Here is an 18,831-nt window from a genome sequence, read left to right as displayed (position 1 = left end):
TCAAACATTATTCTTTAACATTACAACAAATTGGAGATACATGGAAAAAAAAAACAACACAGGCTGGACATCTACATAAATTATTATATGGGCCTATCTACCTGGATCTAACAGTTTCTGCTTCAAGACGTCCAAATTTTCTATTTCTTCTTCTTTTGGAGAATGGATGACAACAACAGTTGAGCCCAAGATGCAGAGAAAGCATCCCATCTGGAAATAAAATGTTTAAAGTAATTTTACGTTGTTTTACTGCCTAGAAATTAGATTAATGGTTTAATTATAACAAAGACAAGTTACACAACCAACACCTTTTAGATCACCCCCACTCCACCCCACCCAAATACCAGATACTTTGAATTATGAAGATGCATTGGTCCATACAACAAATCCTTCAATCCTGCACTCCGCCTGGCCTCAATCTCTGTCAGTTCCTGTTTCACATTACAAAGTGATCAACATAGAATGCGTATAATTCATAAATTTACCCAAACCATACAAGTATTTCAGTCCTGACTTCTTTTATTTTGAGCAGAACATGCCTAATATGAAAAACTAAATGCAAATTTTAAGACTTAATTAATAATTCATCTTATAATGTGGAAAATAACATACTGTACTAGTGTATTAAAGTATACGTTAGTTGTTCCATAAAATTTTGGGCATGCAGCCAGACAAATTCAGCTTCTTCTTCTTCTAATATTTCAGGTGAATACTGTCCAGTCATCTTCAGAGTGAGCCGAGGTGACCAACACTCCAGCACTTGCTCCATCCTTTTAAACTCACCCTTGGTGTCCAACCTTTTTATGGGCTACTTTAAGGAGAAAGTGCTGTAATCTGCTAGCTTGAAACCCTAGTGTAGTGGAGGTATGTTGCTGACACTTTTGTAGTGTGGCCCCATGGTGAAGACAAGCTAAAAGAATTTTTAAATCATCTGAATTCTATCCACAGACAAATTCAGTTCATGAAGGAAATCGAAAAAGATGGATGCCTTCCATTTTTGAATATGTTGGTATGGCGCAAAGATGATGGCACTTTGGGACATGCAGTGTATTGAAAAACGACCCACACAGATTTATATTTACGTGCAAATAGCTGCCACCATCCTTTGCAGACAATGAGTGTACTCAGAACTCTAGTACACAGAGCATACGTCACTGCTGACGAGACCAGTCTGGAGGAGAAGCTTCTACACCCGAGAAGAGTTTTTGAAGCCAACAGGTACTCTCCCCAGCAGATACGTAAGGCACTACAAATGAAATCAACAGTGGGCACAAGAAAAGCAGAAGAAGAGACAAAAAGTTTTAAATCCATGGCTTTCCTGCCATATATGGGAAGCCTTTCATCAAAAATAGGATGAATCCTCTGGAAACACAAAGATTTTTCACCCTCCACCAAAGACTGTAGCACTACTGGGTTCTGTTAAAGATGATATGGTGCACTGGAAGCCTGGGGTTTATAAGATCCCCTGTGATTGCATCTGTTCATACATCAGACAGACAACACATACAGTCCACGAGAGATGCACAGAGCACCGCAGGTACATCCGTCTCTTACAACCTAATAAATCTGTGGTGGCGGAGCACTGTATTGACACTGGGAGCTACATGGTGTACGATAATGTCGAAAGTTTAGCCTCGACTTCATCTTTCTGGGACTCTGTGGTGGAAGTAGCAATTGAATTTCGGTTGGTGAGGAATTTAATTTATAGAGGTAGCAACTTCAGCTTTGACAAATCACGAAATCTAGCAATTTCTGTAATTCAATCACAAAGACGTCATAACGGTGCAGCTCTCCATGACATATAGTTACCACCATGTGGATCAACTGCACAGCCATAGATTTAATATCCATGCATATGTTACACCTCTTTGCCGCCTATCAACATCTCTGGGGCCTTGTGTATCTTTGGCCACATACGCAGTGGTTTGGTCCTTGAGTTTAAAAGGATGGAGCAAGTGCTGGAGTGTTAGACACTTTGGCTCACTCGGAAGATGACTGGACGGTATTCAGTTGAAACATTAGAAGAAGAAGCTGAATTTATGCAGCTGCACGCCCAAAACTTTTTGGAACACTCTTTATGCCGCAAAAACATGAAGATTCACAACTCTACAAGAACTCTACTTTTAACACAAAGATTATACAGCCTTGACAATGCTTTTAAGTGGCACAAAACCAAGAAAAAAGGTGTGGACACCAAACTGCACCGCTCAGAATAACAACAAACAAGTGACAGACAGTGTTGGTACATCAAAGGAAATGATTTGTTCGTGTGCACTCTGTCAGTGTTTCTCATTTTCCATTATTACTGATGTGCGTGGATGCATACTAGGACATTGTTGAGCAACTATGAACACTATGCTTGAACCTGTAGTTCCATTAAACAATGGCTTTACCTGGCGAAGTCATGCATTCCCTAGAAATATGCTGCCCGCATTATTTTCTGCCAGTCTTAGTTTACTAATAGTGCATGTGTCACTAACACTTAACAAAAAGATTAAGGTAATCTATGTGACCGAGATAGACAAACTCATTCTGTGTGAAAAAAATGTTGCATTTTAACTTTGGTAACACACAAATTTATGATACTTTAAGAAATAAGGATAAGATACGAACTGAATGAACGAAAGGGAATGGGGAATGAAAAGAAAGGTGAAAAAGACAGGAAATAAAGAAAGTAACGACATAGTATGGAAATGGTTTGTAAGTGCACAAACAAAAAACTTACAAGCTAAGGTTGTGCAGGAAATTGTAGCTACAGAATGGAAGACAGTACTGTACGTCCCAACTGCGAATTGTGAACTGAAAGATGTGTTCAATGCCAATGAAATAGGAGTGGCTTCCTGCGCATTGCCTTAAAAATCTCTACCAATTCAAGGTGAATAGTGCACTGCTAGAAAAATGTCCAAGGAAATTCTCACTGTACTTCTACGTGGAAACAAGTTACGTGAAATGTAGAAGTCACTGGTGATTGGAGAAGTGGAAAAACTGCATTGTTTCATGGAAAAACTGCATTTTTTCACAGACAAAGATGTCAGCAAGCTTCTAGTCATGTGGCAAAGTAATAACAAGGTGCAGAAGAAGAAGAATGGTGGAATCAGAAGAAGAATGGTGGAATTCTTTCAATGCCACATTTAAAAAAGGAAATTTCCGAGTTCTCCTTTTCACAGACAATGCAACCTTCCACCCGAAAGTCAAGTTATCAAATGTGAAACTGGCTCGGTTCCTGTCAGGTTCAAGCAATCTCAAACAACTCATGGATTATTTACACATTCATTTCACATTGTATGTGATTATATATGCAGCCTCTTATTCTTAGTGCTGAAGAAGCAGAAAGTGCATTTGCTCTTGCATGGCCAGTTTGGTCCTGGATGTAGTAAATTGGATTGGCTTGGCAGTAAGGGAAATAATGCCTGAAACTGTTACCACATCCGTCAACAATGTGGGGTTTGGAGATCAAGAACATGGTGCTTCTGTGGCCATCGAAGCTCAAGAAAATGCAGCAGCAATTCCCAAGTTAATTGAAATCTGAAAAATTTCATGTAGTGCAGATGATTACATTTGAAGTGATCACTATCTGCCAACTCACACCACTTGTACTTCAGCCACAGATTTAATAGAAATTTGCAACACAGAAGATGATCAGGACGATACAAAGGAAGAAGAAGAGGAGCAAAATGGTGTCCCTATAAAAATTAATAGGCCTCAACAACTTACTGCATGTATAAATGATGTTATGCAATTTGCAGGTCATACAAATTCTTCCAATCTCTTGGAACTATTGTACAGCGCAAAAAAATGTGTATAAAAAACAATTTCAAATAGGGAATTTAAATAGGTTTCCCTCCCCAATATGTGGTGAAAAAAGCAGAATGTAAAGCTAATAAACACGGGAATAATATTTATTTACATACAACAATAAACAATTTTAAAGTTAGAATAAAAATATAGAAATGGCATATTATTTATCAATTAATGTAATAGTCTAGTGTTCTAATGTACAATACAAAGGAAATGAATGTCTACTGCACAGGGAGTGAAGGTACGTAAATACATGCATAATTACCAATTTACACTATTGTGCACGATACCTGACAAATTTTATGTACCCTAGTGAGTTTTGTGTAATCTGGAAATTTGTCCAGTCCGGTAAATTATTTTAGTCCCATGCAACTCCATTTTGAGTAGGTTTTACTGTATATGAAACTTCTCAAATTCAACGTTAGTTCATTCTTCTCCCAGTCAATAAAAAAATAAAACTGCCTTACCATCATCATTCTCCTATTCTACTTTCTTAGGCATTGAGCGCAACTTCTCATCATGATTTTGCTGGTCCAGGGAATCTTACCATATATACCTTTTTCTCTTGTTCTGAGTTTTACCTGCAAAGTTTTTATTACAGGTGCTTTAGGGGAAGGCTATTGCTATCCCTTTGTTTTACCACAGATGTAAGCCTCTGATGTCAAAAAGCCCATCCCCATTACCTACGAGCCCATACCAATGAAGTTTATGACCACATATAACATCAACAAAAAGTTAAATGCCAGCCTCTTTACAATCTGTCCCTAAGATAATTTTCATCCTTTTTGGTTTTCTCACACACAATTCTTATGAAATTTATCAGCAGGTCATTTTCTCGTTTCTGCTCATGTTGTCCCACACAAATTTTAACTCAACTGGAGAAATCCAGTACTTCCTGAGGTATTCAGAATATTCTCTGTTCACATACTGATTCTATCCCATTTGCTCCAAAGAGAGACATTGAAGAATGGTCGAAGTGTGCCATCATTTACAGCTTAAATAATAGAGTGAAAACAGTATCTTCTCTCCAGTTTTTGTGTGTGCTTCCATGCTGTACCAATTTAAAACTGTCAGTATAGAGAATGACTTTTTGGTCCAACTACAGTCTTGTAGTGCATACATCATTTGCCTACCACCAACGATGCACATGGTTAGGGTGACCAGACGTCCGGATTAATGTCCTGCTTTTTAGCTCCTTGTCTGGGGTCCGGGTGGATTTTTACAGTGTCTGGCTTTTTCACAAAGTTGAGCGTAATACAGTTTTTCACAAAGTTGAGCGTAATACAGTTAAATTTACAATTCGCCCCATTCTATTGCTCTTTTCTTAAATACTTTAACTATTGGCACAGCCTTCGTGATAAACACGCACAAAGGCAGTGATAGTAGGTGGCACCAGGATCAAGAATATTTTCTCTAATTACTACACAGTGGACTGATGAGAGGAATAGATTAAACCTTGAATCAGTGAAAATTCTGTTGATGATCCAATAAAATTTAAAAGAATTTTCATGTGTGTAATTTTACAATAATCTGTTAAGTAAGCCTAAACTTCTGCAAAAAATTGTTTCCTCCGAGAAGTATGCATAATTGTTAAGGAATGTATGTAATGTCTAAAAACAATAAACTCATTTTGTAAAATTGAACATATGTTTGATGGGGAATACTGCAGATGAGGATACCACCTGTCAGCTGTGGACAAGTCACATGAAAGTAGCCAATCAGGAGTGACGTTTAGGCAGCCATCTTTGTTAAATCTTAAAACTATGCCGAAATATAAAAACAATTGATGCCACACTGTCACCACAATCAATGTTTTTAATTTAAAATAAAAAAAATATTTCTCCGGAAATCACCACCTGACCATCACTAACAATTAACTACCAGTTTACCGGTAATTCCTGGCAGTCATGTGACTCGTCCAAAGCTGACGGGTGGTATCCTCATCTACAGTTGACCCGTTTGATGTGTCCTCTTTTTCTTCGTTTGTCCTCCTTTATGAAGCTGTTTATCCTCCTCTTTAAACAATTGCATCTGGTCACCCTACACATGGTCATCTGCAATCTCTTTACATAAGTGATATATAAGTTTACCCACAACCTGTTTTCAGTCCATGTATGTAAATTACAAGACTGGCTCTGCCATCTGGGTAACACAGACATTATTTGAAAATAATAAGAAGTACATAAGGCAGTAATGTCTTCCCAACAGATGAGATGACAAAAAATATGCTTTTCCGATTGCTGAATTGTGTAATGTAACAGACCAAGATTCACCTATAATTGTACACAGTACACCTTTTTAGTATTCTTCTCGATACAATGAGAATTTCACTATGTAAAAATGTATGAATGATCATGTTTAATTTTCAACTTAACACGAATCACTGTGCAGTTTCACAAAAAGTAATAATCAGACCTCAAAGGTAATAACTCAGTATAAAGTTATTAAATGGCAAAATCGCTCATTCATATTGTAAAGAAAAACATGTCTACTGTAATACTAATTGTTAAAAATATTCATCGTACAAAATTTAACAATGAAGACACTGTCTTTTACAAAACTATTTCTGTAAAATATGTCTGCTTTTGATTTCTTCAGGATTTGTAATGGATACTAAAGCAATATTTTCTGTTTGGACTAAATTTTCACATCTTGATTGTGAGCAGGAACATTACAGTGGCACCCATTTTAGACAGACAAATTGGCCTTTAAAACTCTTTAATGGCATTTTCCTTATATTTTCACCTCTCTAAGCATGGAAGTCACAAAAATATGTCTGCATATACACATATACTGGTATAAAAATTGTAACGGCAATTTCATGATACATTTCTCCACTGATAAAATTTGGATAAAAATCTAGATCAGGGCCAGTGGCATATATACGTTTTGCGCAGCAAGTGCTGACTTGCCATGAGGCATGATGGGAACAGAAAGGGGTGTGACAGCTGCTTGTACTGTACAGCCAATGAGACAGCAGTGGACAGATGATGTGCTCCAAAGCAAGAGTCGGATGAATACTGTCACATTTGTGCGTCAATAAATCCAACCTCAGATATATTAATTTATGTGGAAGAAACAAACAGTCAAACATTTATGACAACCAAGATTGTAATTTTAATAACTGTTCATTTCACTCAGATTAATTTAAGCTGTCCTATTAGGTCCCAACCTAACCACAACCTTGCAATTTGTGACATATTCAGAAAAAATATGTCAAATATTTATGCCAACAACAAAGAAGAGAACGATTTTGATTTCAGCACTAGAAATTCATTGCCCTTTTTCTCAGCTCTTGTTGGCTATGTGGAAGTATCATCTCATTGGCTAAGTGAAACTGAGGAGTAGACAAACGCCTCTATGATGGGCAAAGGCCCTGACCTAGACTAGACAAAATTTGCTGCGAACAATTCATTGCAGTTTTAAGATAACAGATATGTTTACAAACAGATACATTTACAAACACATAACTAGAATGAAAAAAGATCTGCACTTCCCTAGAGTGAACCTAACTTTGCCACAGAAAGTCATAAAATACGCAGATATTAAATTATTTGACCATTTGCCCAAAGAAATAAGATGTCTGATAGGAGGAAAGTTTTCGAATGTAAATTAAAGTTTCCTCCTTAACAACAACTTCCATACTGTAGAAGAATTCTTGACTAGATCTAAGCAGTCATTTATTAATAATTAAATGGCCATCATGTAGCCACATAAAATATTTTTAATTGAGGGAGGGGGAGAGGGTGGGGGGGAGAGGGTGGGGGGAGAGGGTGGGGGGGAGAGGGTGGGGGGAGAGGGTGGGGGAGAGGGTGGGGGGAGAGGGTGGGGGGAGAGGGTGGGGGGAGAGGGTGGGGGGGAGAGGGTGGGGGAGAGGGTGGGGGGAGAGGGTGGGGGGAGGGCTGAGGAAGAATAGTGGGAGAAGGCACATGATCTGGATGTTGAAGTAGTGGAGTGTCCAATGACAGAAGAGAAAAGGATAAAGATAAGGTGAGGCAATGGGAAATGTGTTAGCAGAGGTTTAGGCTAGTGAGTCTGCACTAGAATGCTGGATGTGCTGGAAAGAAAATTCACACTTTCATATTTAAGAATAATCTGTGCTGGGAGGAAGCATTTAAATGGCAATCGTAGTGAAGCATCTGTTACAAGTCATATATGTTTTTGTGTGCAGCATGTTCAGCACTGGATGGTCAAGATCCTGCTGACCAGTTTGGCAGTGGCAATTAATGCGAGCAGACAGTAGGTTACATGCCACACCCATATAGACTGCTGCAAAGTAATTTCTGTGTAGATGATACATAACGTGGCTGCTTTTACATATGGTCCTGCCTCTTAGGCAATGTCTGTGATTGGACTGTGGTATGAGGTGTAAGGGACAGGTCTTACACGTTGGTCATTCACGAGCAAATGACCCATGGGATGCAAGATTGGAAACAAGATTTGAATATGGATAGATATGGATATTCTGTATGTTAGGTAGTGATTGGTTGGTTGGTTGGTTCGTTGGGAATGTAAAAAGGAGTGGGAGGGGAAGGGGTGGAGGAAAGGACCAAACTACTAGGTCATCAGCCCCTTGTTCCTATGAAAGTAATGCTACAAGGGAAAGAAGAAAACAAAGGAGACGTACAGCACAGTACCGAAAGGAAGAAAAGACCACAAGAATGACAGAAAGGCAACAAACACTAGAAGGGACAAAAGAGGACAAGAAAACCACTGAGAGAAGCTACAAACAGGTAGAAGAGATTAAAAAAAGAAATCAGAATACCATTGCTGGGTGGCCATGAGAATAAAAAGGAGAAACCAGCCACTCTGCAACACATTAAAACCTCCAGCCTAAAAGCACTAGGGTAGAAGACAAAGAGGGACAAAAGACATGTGCTAAAACTTAAATAGAAACATAAAACCCACCCTCACACATAAAACATTAAACTAAATCTGCTGAGGAGGCATTGTCAGCTAAAATTAATGGCAAGGTGTCTGGTAAGCGAAGATTTCGTCGCAGGGCAGCCAAAGTAGGTCAGCGCGACAGAATATGGGCCACTGTCAACCGAGTGCTGCACCGACACTGAGACGGGTCTTCACGGTGCAGGAGATAGCCGCGGGTGACCCAAGGGTGGCTGATGTGGAGCTGGCAGAAAACCACAGAGTCCCTGCACGAGGCCCACACGGAAGACCTCCACACATTCTTAGTCTCCTTAATGACACACAGTTTGTTATGTGTATTGTTATGCCATTCCGTGTCCCAAAGCCAAAAAACCTTGCAGTGTAATAAAGAAAGCAGGTCAGTTATAGGAATGCTGATCTCCATAAGTGGTTTCCGTGTAGCCTGTTTGGCCAGCCTGTCAGCAAGTTTATTGCCTGGGATGCTGACATGTCCTGCGGTCCAGACAAACACCACAGAACGACTGGACCGTTCCAGGGCATTGATCGACTCCTGAATGGTCGCTCCAAAGAATGGCGAGGGTAGCACTGGTCGATAGCTTGTAATATGCTCAAGGAGTCATTACAGAGAAGAAATGGCTCACCAGAGCATGAATGGATGTACTCAAGTGCACAAGATATGGCCACCAGCTCTGCACTGAATACACTGCAGCCATCGGGCAAGGAATGCTGTTCAATATGGCCTCTGTGGATGTAGGCGAAGCCATCATGACCATCAGCCATGGAGCCGTCAGTGTAAACCACTTCAGAGCCACAGAATATGTCAATAATCGAGAGGAAGTGACAGCAGAGAGCAACGGGGTTAACTGAGTCCTTAAGGCCATGCGAAAGGTCCAGCTGAAGCTTCGGCCTAGGTTTACAACATGGAGGTGTACGCGAATGGACCTCAAGGAGAGGTGGTAAAGGGAAGGACTCCAGTTCAGACAGAAGGGAAAGACACGAACCACAATTGTAAGCCCTGACCTGGGCTGCCAATGCGGGAGATGAACTGGAGTGGTTGGGAAAATGAGACGGTAATTCAGATGCTCAGGAGAACTACGAATGTGTGCAACGTAACTGGCAAGCAGTTGTTCAGACCTAACCTTCAATGGAGGGACACCAGCCTCCAACAGGATGCTGGTCATCGGACTCATCATAAAAGCTCCCATCGCTAGTCGAATGCCACAGTGGTGCACTAGGTCGAGTAAACTCAACACTGAGGGTGTCGCCGAACCATAAACCAGACTCCCGTAGGCAAGGCAGGATTGAACAAGGACTCTGCAGATCTGCAGCAGCATAGAACGATCTGCACCCCAGTTGGTGTTGCTCAGGCTGTGGAGGACTTTTGAGGTGCTGCCAGCACTTCTGCTTAAGCTGACGAAGATGAGGTAGCCAAGTCAATCGGGTGTCAAAAACCAGTCCTAATCATCGATATGTCTACACTACAGTGAGTAGGTAGTCATTAAGGTAGAGCACTGTTGCCAGACAAATGGTACAATGCCGACAGAAGTGCATGACACACGATTTTGTGGCTGAAATCTGGAAGCTGTGGGCTAGAGCCCATGACTGGCCTTGTGGATGGCTCCCTGTAGGTGCCACTCAGCAACACCAGTACTGGAGGAGCAATATGAAATGCAGAAGTCATCTGCATACAGAGAAGGTGAGACAGGTAGCCCTACAGCTGCCTAGACTATTAATGGCCAATAATAATAGAGATACACTCAATACAGAGCCCTGTGGGACCCTATTCTCCTGGATATGCAGGGAACTATGAGAGGCACCAATTTCGACACAGAAAGTATGGAGAAAAAGGAAAATTTGGATAAAAATCGGGAGCCGGCCCCGGAGATCCCACTTATATAATGTGGCAAGGATATGATGTCACCAGGTTGTGTCATAAGCTTTTTGTAAATCAAAAAAGGTGGCAACCAGATGTTGGCATCTGAAAAAGGCTGCTCGGATGGCAGACTCGAGGGACACGAGATTATCAGTGGTAGAGCGACCCTGGCAGAAAACGCCCTGGCATGCAGTCAGCAGGCCACGTGACTCCAGGATGCAACACAACCACCAACTCACCATACATTCTAGCAACTTAAAAAGAATGTTGGTGAGGCTGATGGGCCAATAGATATCCACATCAAGTGGGTTTTCACCAGGTTTGAGCACAGGAATGATGGTGCTCACCTGCCATTGCGATGGAAAGACACCATCGCACCAGATCCAGTTGAAGATGACAAGTAGACTTAACTTGTAGTCGGACGAGAGATGTTTAATCATCTGTCTGTAGATCTGATCTCGCCCAGGAGCTGTGTCGGGGCAATGAGCAAGGGCGCTGAGGAGTTCCAAGTCTGTAAATGGGGCATTATAGGGTTCACTGTGGCGTGTAGTGAACGAAAGGACTTTCCCTTCTGCTCGCCATTTGAGTGTGCAAAAGGCTGGGCGGTAATTCTCCGATGCAGAAGATCGAGCATAGTGCTCAGCAATCTCATGTGCGTCGGTAGATAATACGCCATTGATGTTAATTCCTGGGACACCTGTTGGGGTCTGGTACCCACAAACACATCTGATCTTCATCCTGACGTGGGAAGGTGACATATGCCACCAAAGGTCGACACATACCTCTCCCAACACTACTGTTTCCGTCTTTTTATAAGCTGGCAAACGCGAGCATGGAGCTGCTTAAAAGCTATTAAGTGCTCTAGGGAAGGGTGCTGCTCTTTAATTGCTCTTTAATTGCCTCAATGATTTCCGGCGAACACCAAGGTACTCACTTTCGCTGGGGGGCACCCTAAAGAATAAGGAATCACATTTTCCGCTGCAGAAACGATCGTTCCAATGACTTGCTCAACCACCACATCAATGATACCATATGGGGGAGATTCAATGGTGACAGCAGAGGTGAAAGCTTCCCAGTCCGCCCTGTTTAAAGCCCATCTGGGTTGACGTCCAAGGAATTGGCGCCGGGGGAGTGACAGGAAGATGGGAAAGTGGTCACTACCACACAAGTCATCACGGGCTCTCCAGTGGACAGATGGGAGAAGTCCTGGGCTGCAGAGGGATAAATCAATGGCCAAGTGTGGGGTGGCCCCAGTATTTAAGAAGCAGAGGTCGAGTTGAGGCAGTAAATTTTCGACATTTCTACCTCGGCCAGTAAGCAGGGTGCCACCCCACAAGAGGGTTATGGGTGTTAAAATCTCCCAGAAGTAGAAAAGGTTTAGAGAGTCGATGAATCAATGCAGTCAATATGTGCAGAGGTACTGCACCATCTGGAGGATGCTGTATGTTGCAGACAGTTATTTCCTGTGTCACCCTCATCCTGACAAGCACAGCTTCAAGAGGGGTTTAAAGGGGCACAGTTTCACTACATACTGAGTTCAGGACATAGACCCAAACTCGACCTGGCACTTGATTATAGCTGCTACAGTTCTTGTAATATCCCCTACAGCTGCACAGGGCAGGGGTTCACATAGCCGGCAACCAGATTTTCTGGAGGGCATCGCAGAAAGCAGGTGTAAAGCTTAACAGTTGCCGTAGCTCAGCCTGGAGGTGGAAAAAAACTGGTGCAATTCCACTGCAGGATGATGTGATTGTGAGGCTGGGAAGGCATGAACATACAAGGAGGCAGTTTACACCTCAGGGTCACCTGCTGCCACTGACTTAGTTCCTGAACAGTCTATATCCATTGTGTCTGAGGGCCTGGTGAGATCTAGGTTCTCACTGGACGCCAGAATCTGATGCAGAGTTTGTAAGTTTGTAAGTAGTCGTGGTGTGGGAGCCACCGCAACTTCCTTGTTCTTGGCGGTCTTTTTAGATTTCTCTCACTGCTGGGAGGGTTTCACTGATTCAGTCTCCGGGACTGAGGAGGATCGTGAAGCCCTACAACTAGCTACTTTTGGGCACTTCAGCCACTGGCATGTGTCATCTTTCCCAATAGTATAAACCTCGTAAGGATGGCACCCAAGGGACCCCTTCCTAGCGAGAGGAGCTGAAGAAGAACTACACTTCATCAGCTGAGAAGTGGGGACTGATGTTCGCAATGGTTGGGGGGGGGACAGTGCTCCCGAGGTTGGTGGTGCGGGAGCAACACGGAAGGAAGTGCTCCCCACCATCACAGTGGCAGGTGAAGTCTTACGGCTCTGACCGGCGAATGGAATTGGCGGAACAGATAGGGCTAGAACAGTTCTCATAGCGGTAGCTTAAGAATGTCATAGGTACAGGATGAGGGCGTTCAAATTTCCTCTTATCCTCAGTATAGGTCAGTTGGTCCAGGGTATTGTATTCCATGATTGTCCGTTCCTACTGGAGAATCCTGCAGTATGGTGAGCAAGGGGAATGGTGGTCTCTGCAGCTGACACAGATGGGAGGCGGGGCACATGAAGTAATGGGATGTGATGGATGTCCACAGTCGCAACATATGACGCTGGAAGTACAGCGGGAAGATATATGCCCAAACTTCCAGCACATAAAGCACCGCATCGAGGGAGGGATATATGGCTTGACATCACACCAGTATACCATCACCTTGACCTCCTTGGGTAATGTATCATCCTCAAAGGCCAAGATTAAGGCACCGGTGGCTACCTGATTATCCTTTGGATTCCTATGTACATGCAGGATGAAATGAACACCTTGCTGCTCTAAGTTGGCATGCAGCTCGTCATCAGACTGCAAAAGAAGATCCCTGTGAAATATAATACCCTGGACCATATTTAAGCTCTTATCGGGTGTGATGGAAACACAAACATTCCCTAGCTTGTCACAGGAGAGTAGTGCCTTTGACTGGGCAGAGGATGCTGTTTTTATCAAGAGTGACTCTGATCACATTTTGGACAATCCCTCTTGTCCTCTAATTGCTCCACAAAAGACCGAGGCTTCATCTAACTGAAGGCTGCCCAATCAGCTCTCGTACATACGAGGTACAGGGTCGAATAGCATGGCACTCCTCTCATGGTGTAGCCAGGGAAGGGAACGATTTGGGGTCATACTTCTTCACATTGTAGTTAGACCTCAACCACTTTGAGACTGCTGGTGTTGGGCCAACAGCAAGAGATGATGTATTACGCTCCATGGCGTGTCATCCGCCGTGCTGACCAGGGGACCTCCCACGGGCATCACCCAACTGCAGCAAACACCACCTGGCAGGATGGCCATTGCTGGTAGTCCCGATGCCCCAGGGTGATGGGCATCTACTCCTTGGCATATGTGGGGAGTTAACAGTGCAGGCAGCAGCAAAGCAGTCCCTGTGTAGTCAGGGGGCTACAACGAACAGGGTACATGGCAGCCCCACCACAATGGACTGGCTACTGTGCTGGATATGAGGTGCAAGGAGTCCATGGTCATTGTCAGTGCAGAAAGTGACACTGCATAGTGGATGGAGGGAAATGCACCCAGGATGGTGGCCTCGCCCAAGAGATGGGGAAAGAGTGGAACTGCAAATGAACAGAGTGTGGATGAAGTAAAAGTCATTACTCAGTTGGTACAACATAATCCTTAAAGAAACACACAAAATACACTCCTGGAAATTGAAATAAGAACACCGTGAATTCATTGTCCCAGGAAGGGGAAACTTTATTGACACATTCCTGGGGTCAGATACATCACATGATCACACTGACAGAACCACAGGCACATAGACACAGGCAACAGAGCATGCACAATGTCGGCACTAGTACAGTGTATATCCACCTTTCCCAGCAATGCAGGCTGCTATTCTCCCATGGAGACGATCGTAGAGATGCTGGATGTAGTCCTGTGGAACGGCTTGCCATGCCATTTCCACCTGGCGCCTCAGTTGGACCAGCGTTCGTGCTGGACGTGCAGACCGCGTGCGACGACGCTTCATCCAGTCCCAAACATGCTCAATGGGGGACAGATCCAGAGATCTTGCTGGCCAGGGTAGTTGACTTACACCTTCTAGAGCACGTTGGGTGGCACGGGATACGTGCACTGTCCTGTTGGAACAGCAAGTTCCCTTGCCGGTCTAGGAATGGTAGAACAATGGGTTCGATGACGGTTTGGATGTACCGTGCACTATTCAGTGTCCCCTCGACGATCACCAGAGGTGTACGGCCAGTGTAGGAGATCGCTCCCCACACCATGATGCCGGGTGTTGGCCCTGTGTGCCTTGGTCGTATGCAGTCCTGATTGTGGCGCTCACTTGCACGGCGCCAAACACGCATACGACCATCATTGGCACCAAGGCAGAAGCGACTCTCATCGCTGAAGACGACACGTCTCCATTCGTCCCTCCATTCACGCCTGTCGCGACGCCACTGGAGGCGGGCTGCACGATGTTGGGGCGTGAGCAGAAGACGGCCTAACGGTGTGCGGGACCGTAGCCCAGCTTCATGGAGACGGTTGCGAATGGTCCTCGCCGATACCCCAGGAGCAACAGTGTCCCTAATTTGCTGGGAAGTGGCGGTGTGGTCCCCTACGGCACTGCGTAGGATCCTACGGTCTTGGCGTGCATCCGTGCGTCGCTGCGGTCCGGTCTCATGTCGACGGCCACGTGCACCTTCCGCCGACCACTGGCAACAACATCGATGTACTGTGGAGACCTCACGCCCCACGTGTTGAGCAATTCAGCGGTACGCCCACCCGGCCTCCCGCATGCCCACTATACGCCCTCGCTCAAAGTCCGTCAACTGCACATACAGTTCACATCCACGCTGTCGCGGCATGCTACCAGTGTTAAAGACTGCGATGGAGCTCCATATGCCACAGCAAACTGGCTGACACTGACAGTGGCGGTGCACGAATGCTGTGCAGCTAGCGCCATTCGACGGCCAACAGCACGGTTCCTGGTGTATCCGCTGTGCCGTGCGTGTGATCATTGCTTGTACAGCCCTCTCGCAGTGTCCAGAGCAAGTATGGTGGGTATGACACACCGGTGTCAATGTGTTCTTTTTTCCCTTTCCAGGAGTGTATTTCTATATGTATACGTATTCCACATACCAGAATTTGGTGTACATTATGTATGCACAGCCTCTATCTTTAACACTTACAGCAGATCCAACATATTCGAGAAGGATGTGAAGGTAGAAAATTGAAATATTGTTGTTAGCTAATGGAAAAAATGTGGACTAATCTCATTAATACTGTTTACTGATGAAGCCATTTTTACTCAAAATGTATCAACACTCTTAACTTCCATCAGTGGCCCAACAAAATCCCAAAATGTTGAGACACATTTTCAAGAACATTTCTCTGTAATTGTGTGGTGTGGTATGACAGACAATCAGTTGATTGGGCCTGATTTATTAGTACATCATCTTACAGGGACCCATTATCTAAACTTTCGTGAAAACAAGCTTCCAGCATTAAGGAAAGAGATTTCTGCGACTACAAGGATGGCCACGTTCTTCCAGCTTGATGGGATCTCTGCACATTCTAGTCTTCCAGTTGACATCACCTAAACCAGGGAGATGGACTGGCAGAAATGGCCAGTTTCTTAGCCACCAAGGTCCCTGGACCTTACGCCTCTAGAGTTTTGCCTCTAGGGTGGTTGAAAATCAAAGTCTTCAAAGAAAAAGTAAACACCAGAGACACAGAGTGTTCAGATTGTGAATAGTGGTGCCATCATGAAAGAATCCAAAGACAACTTCAGAGGAGCTACAGGTGATATATTTTTCCCACATTGATTGTTTCCCTTTATTATAAACTAATATATAACATACAACAGCAAGTGTGCTAGAGTGAACTGAGAGAAAGGCAATGGATAAAAAAAGTGCAAATAACTACATAGAAGAAAAATATTTCGATGCAGGCCAAACCGAAAAAAATTAATTTAGTTTAGGTTAAGAACTAGTTGGTATGTATATTTCATCACCTTATGGGATAATGAAAACTTAATACAATATTGAGATTGAGAGGGTTATAAAATGAAAAAAATCCTAAGATTATATTCTTAACAAAAAAACTTAACTTTCATGGGGGCAGTGGCAGGTAGAGATTGTATGCAAGATATTAACTGCTCTTGCTAAGGATATCATTTATGTGTAGCAATGAATATGTAGCAATTTAAGTCTATGTAGCCTGTCACTCACACACACACACACACACACACACACACACACACACACACACACTTGCATGCGCACAAATGAACTCGCACACATGACCGTAGTTTCTGGCAGTTAGAGACTGTTCTTTTGTGTCTGTGCATAGGGAGGGGGATGCCTAATCCAGATGAAAGCCTTTCCAGCCAAAAGCTTACTTGTTTGACCGCCTTTTTGTTGTGCCTATCTGTGACTCAGCATCTCTGCTGTAGTGTGAGTAGTAATCAATCCTCTTCACAATATTGTCATTATTCCCTCCTGGATTTACCACTGTTTAACTTGTCAAGAGATCATTCATGTAAGTGAGGGAATACGTGGCATCACATACCGCTGCATGTATAACCCTGTGTCTACCTTGCCAATCAGTGATTCTAGCAAATTACAAAATGACAATGTTTTAATATTTACAAGAGTGTAACTTTTGTGCAGATTCACTATATATGCATTTTTGGGGATGACAATCTCATTAACTCCACAAGTCAAAGTACCTGCAGGGATGTTCACACATGCTCTATGGATCCTCAACATAGGTCAAAGTAGCACATTTGACCTGCAATAAGAGCCATAGTCAACAATGCCGATAGCAAAGGAAGAAAACAAATGAACAATTTAAATGTATTCATTCTTTGGGCTTAGTAAGACTTGTCAAGCTGACATTTGTATTTTTATGTCAAAATTAAGAAAGTCTTGTGTATAAGAAGTTGTTATATTGTTCCCTGATGATAAACAGAGAATGCCTCTGAAGAAACTCTTTGCATTTATTTTCAAAAATTTAATGTTACGTTAAAGTGTCTTGCTTCCAGTATTATTACAGTCCGCAGAAGAGCAGAAGTAAAAGATTTGCTCAGTCGCGGTCAAGAACTTCCTCAATATGAATACTATTTAATAATTATAGCATAATGGCAAATCAATATGCTGCAAAATAACCACACTCACAGTGAAGTACATCAGAAACAACACCAAATGAATTGAAGTCAGAGGAGCAATTTATAAAAAATAAGTTTGAACTTAATAATTTGTCTTTGCTAAACACCGTATGTAACTTTGTTACATTTTAATAGCTGTATGTCTGCAAGCAATTAAATTTGGACACATGCTATATGTAATGTTTTACTCAAATTGGTCTACACTACCATCTCCTAAATTATTTCCTGCTCCTGCTGAAACACACTGTATATGCAAGCAGCTCCTCAATATATTACATATACTGATGGAATGAAAACTTTTTTCTCAAAAGAATAAAATAAGGAGAACAACAAATGTAATATTCTGGTAGCCTTAAAACAAACCTGAACAAGTAATCTGTATCTTGAAACTTCCTGGCAGATTAAAACTGTGTGCCCGACCAAGACTCGAACTTGGGACCTTTGCCTTTCGCGGGCAAGTGCTCTACCAACTGAGCTACCGAAGCACGACTCACGTCCGGTACTCACAGCTTTACTTCTGCCAGTATCCGTCTCCTACCTTCCAAACTTTACAGAAGCTCTTCTGCGAACCTTGCAGAACTAGCACTCCTGAAAGAAAGGATATTGCGGAGACATGGCTTAGCCACAGCCTGGGGGATGCTTCCAGAATGAGATTTTCACTCTGCAGCGGAGTGTGCGCTGATATGAAACTTCCTGGCAGATTAAAACTGTGTGCCCGAGTTCGAGTCTCGGTCGGGCACACAGTTTTAATCTGCCAGGAAGTTTCATATCAGCGCACACTCCGCTGCAGAGTGAAAATCTCATTCTGGAATCTGTATCTTCTCAATGGTATAAGTGCATGCAAGAAAACTATTGCTTTCTCTTACTTACCTTGCCAAGAAGATTCAGTTTTTCACCAAGAAAATATGATGCCAGGACTGCTGCAACCAGTACACTAAGTGCACCAAGTGGTGTTACCAGTGAGGCAGGTGCAAATGCATACGCAGCAAAATTAGCTGCCTCACCCACCCCCACTGTTACACAACAAAAATGAAAATATAAACGTAATCTTATTTCAATTACAGATAAAAGCATGTAAACAAAAGTATATTAAATGCTGTAGAAAATTCTGTAAGCATATTATATTACCT

At 43.0% G+C, this 18,831-nt stretch overlaps 1 protein-coding gene across 5 annotated transcripts in view; it reads right to left on the bottom strand.

The window, feature by feature from the left end:
- The window catches only part of LOC126278028 (magnesium transporter NIPA2), a 124,111-nt gene that overhangs the window by 27,492 nt on the left and 77,788 nt on the right, over positions 1–18,831 (bottom strand). For all 5 annotated transcript variants that reach the window (XM_049977761.1, XM_049977760.1, XM_049977759.1 and 2 more), the window contains exons 4-5: positions 18,572–18,714; positions 102–210 (exon numbers count right to left, since the gene is read on the bottom strand). In XM_049977761.1, coding sequence (XP_049833718.1) covers positions 102–210; positions 18,572–18,714 — 252 coding nt within the window. The remainder of the gene's footprint in view (positions 1–101; positions 211–18,571; positions 18,715–18,831) is intronic.

This window comes from Schistocerca gregaria, chromosome 6 (genome assembly GCF_023897955.1).
Source record: "Schistocerca gregaria isolate iqSchGreg1 chromosome 6, iqSchGreg1.2, whole genome shotgun sequence".
Taxonomy (NCBI): domain Eukaryota; kingdom Metazoa; phylum Arthropoda; class Insecta; order Orthoptera; family Acrididae; genus Schistocerca; species Schistocerca gregaria.
This window is presented reverse-complemented; position numbering and strand designations above follow the sequence as displayed.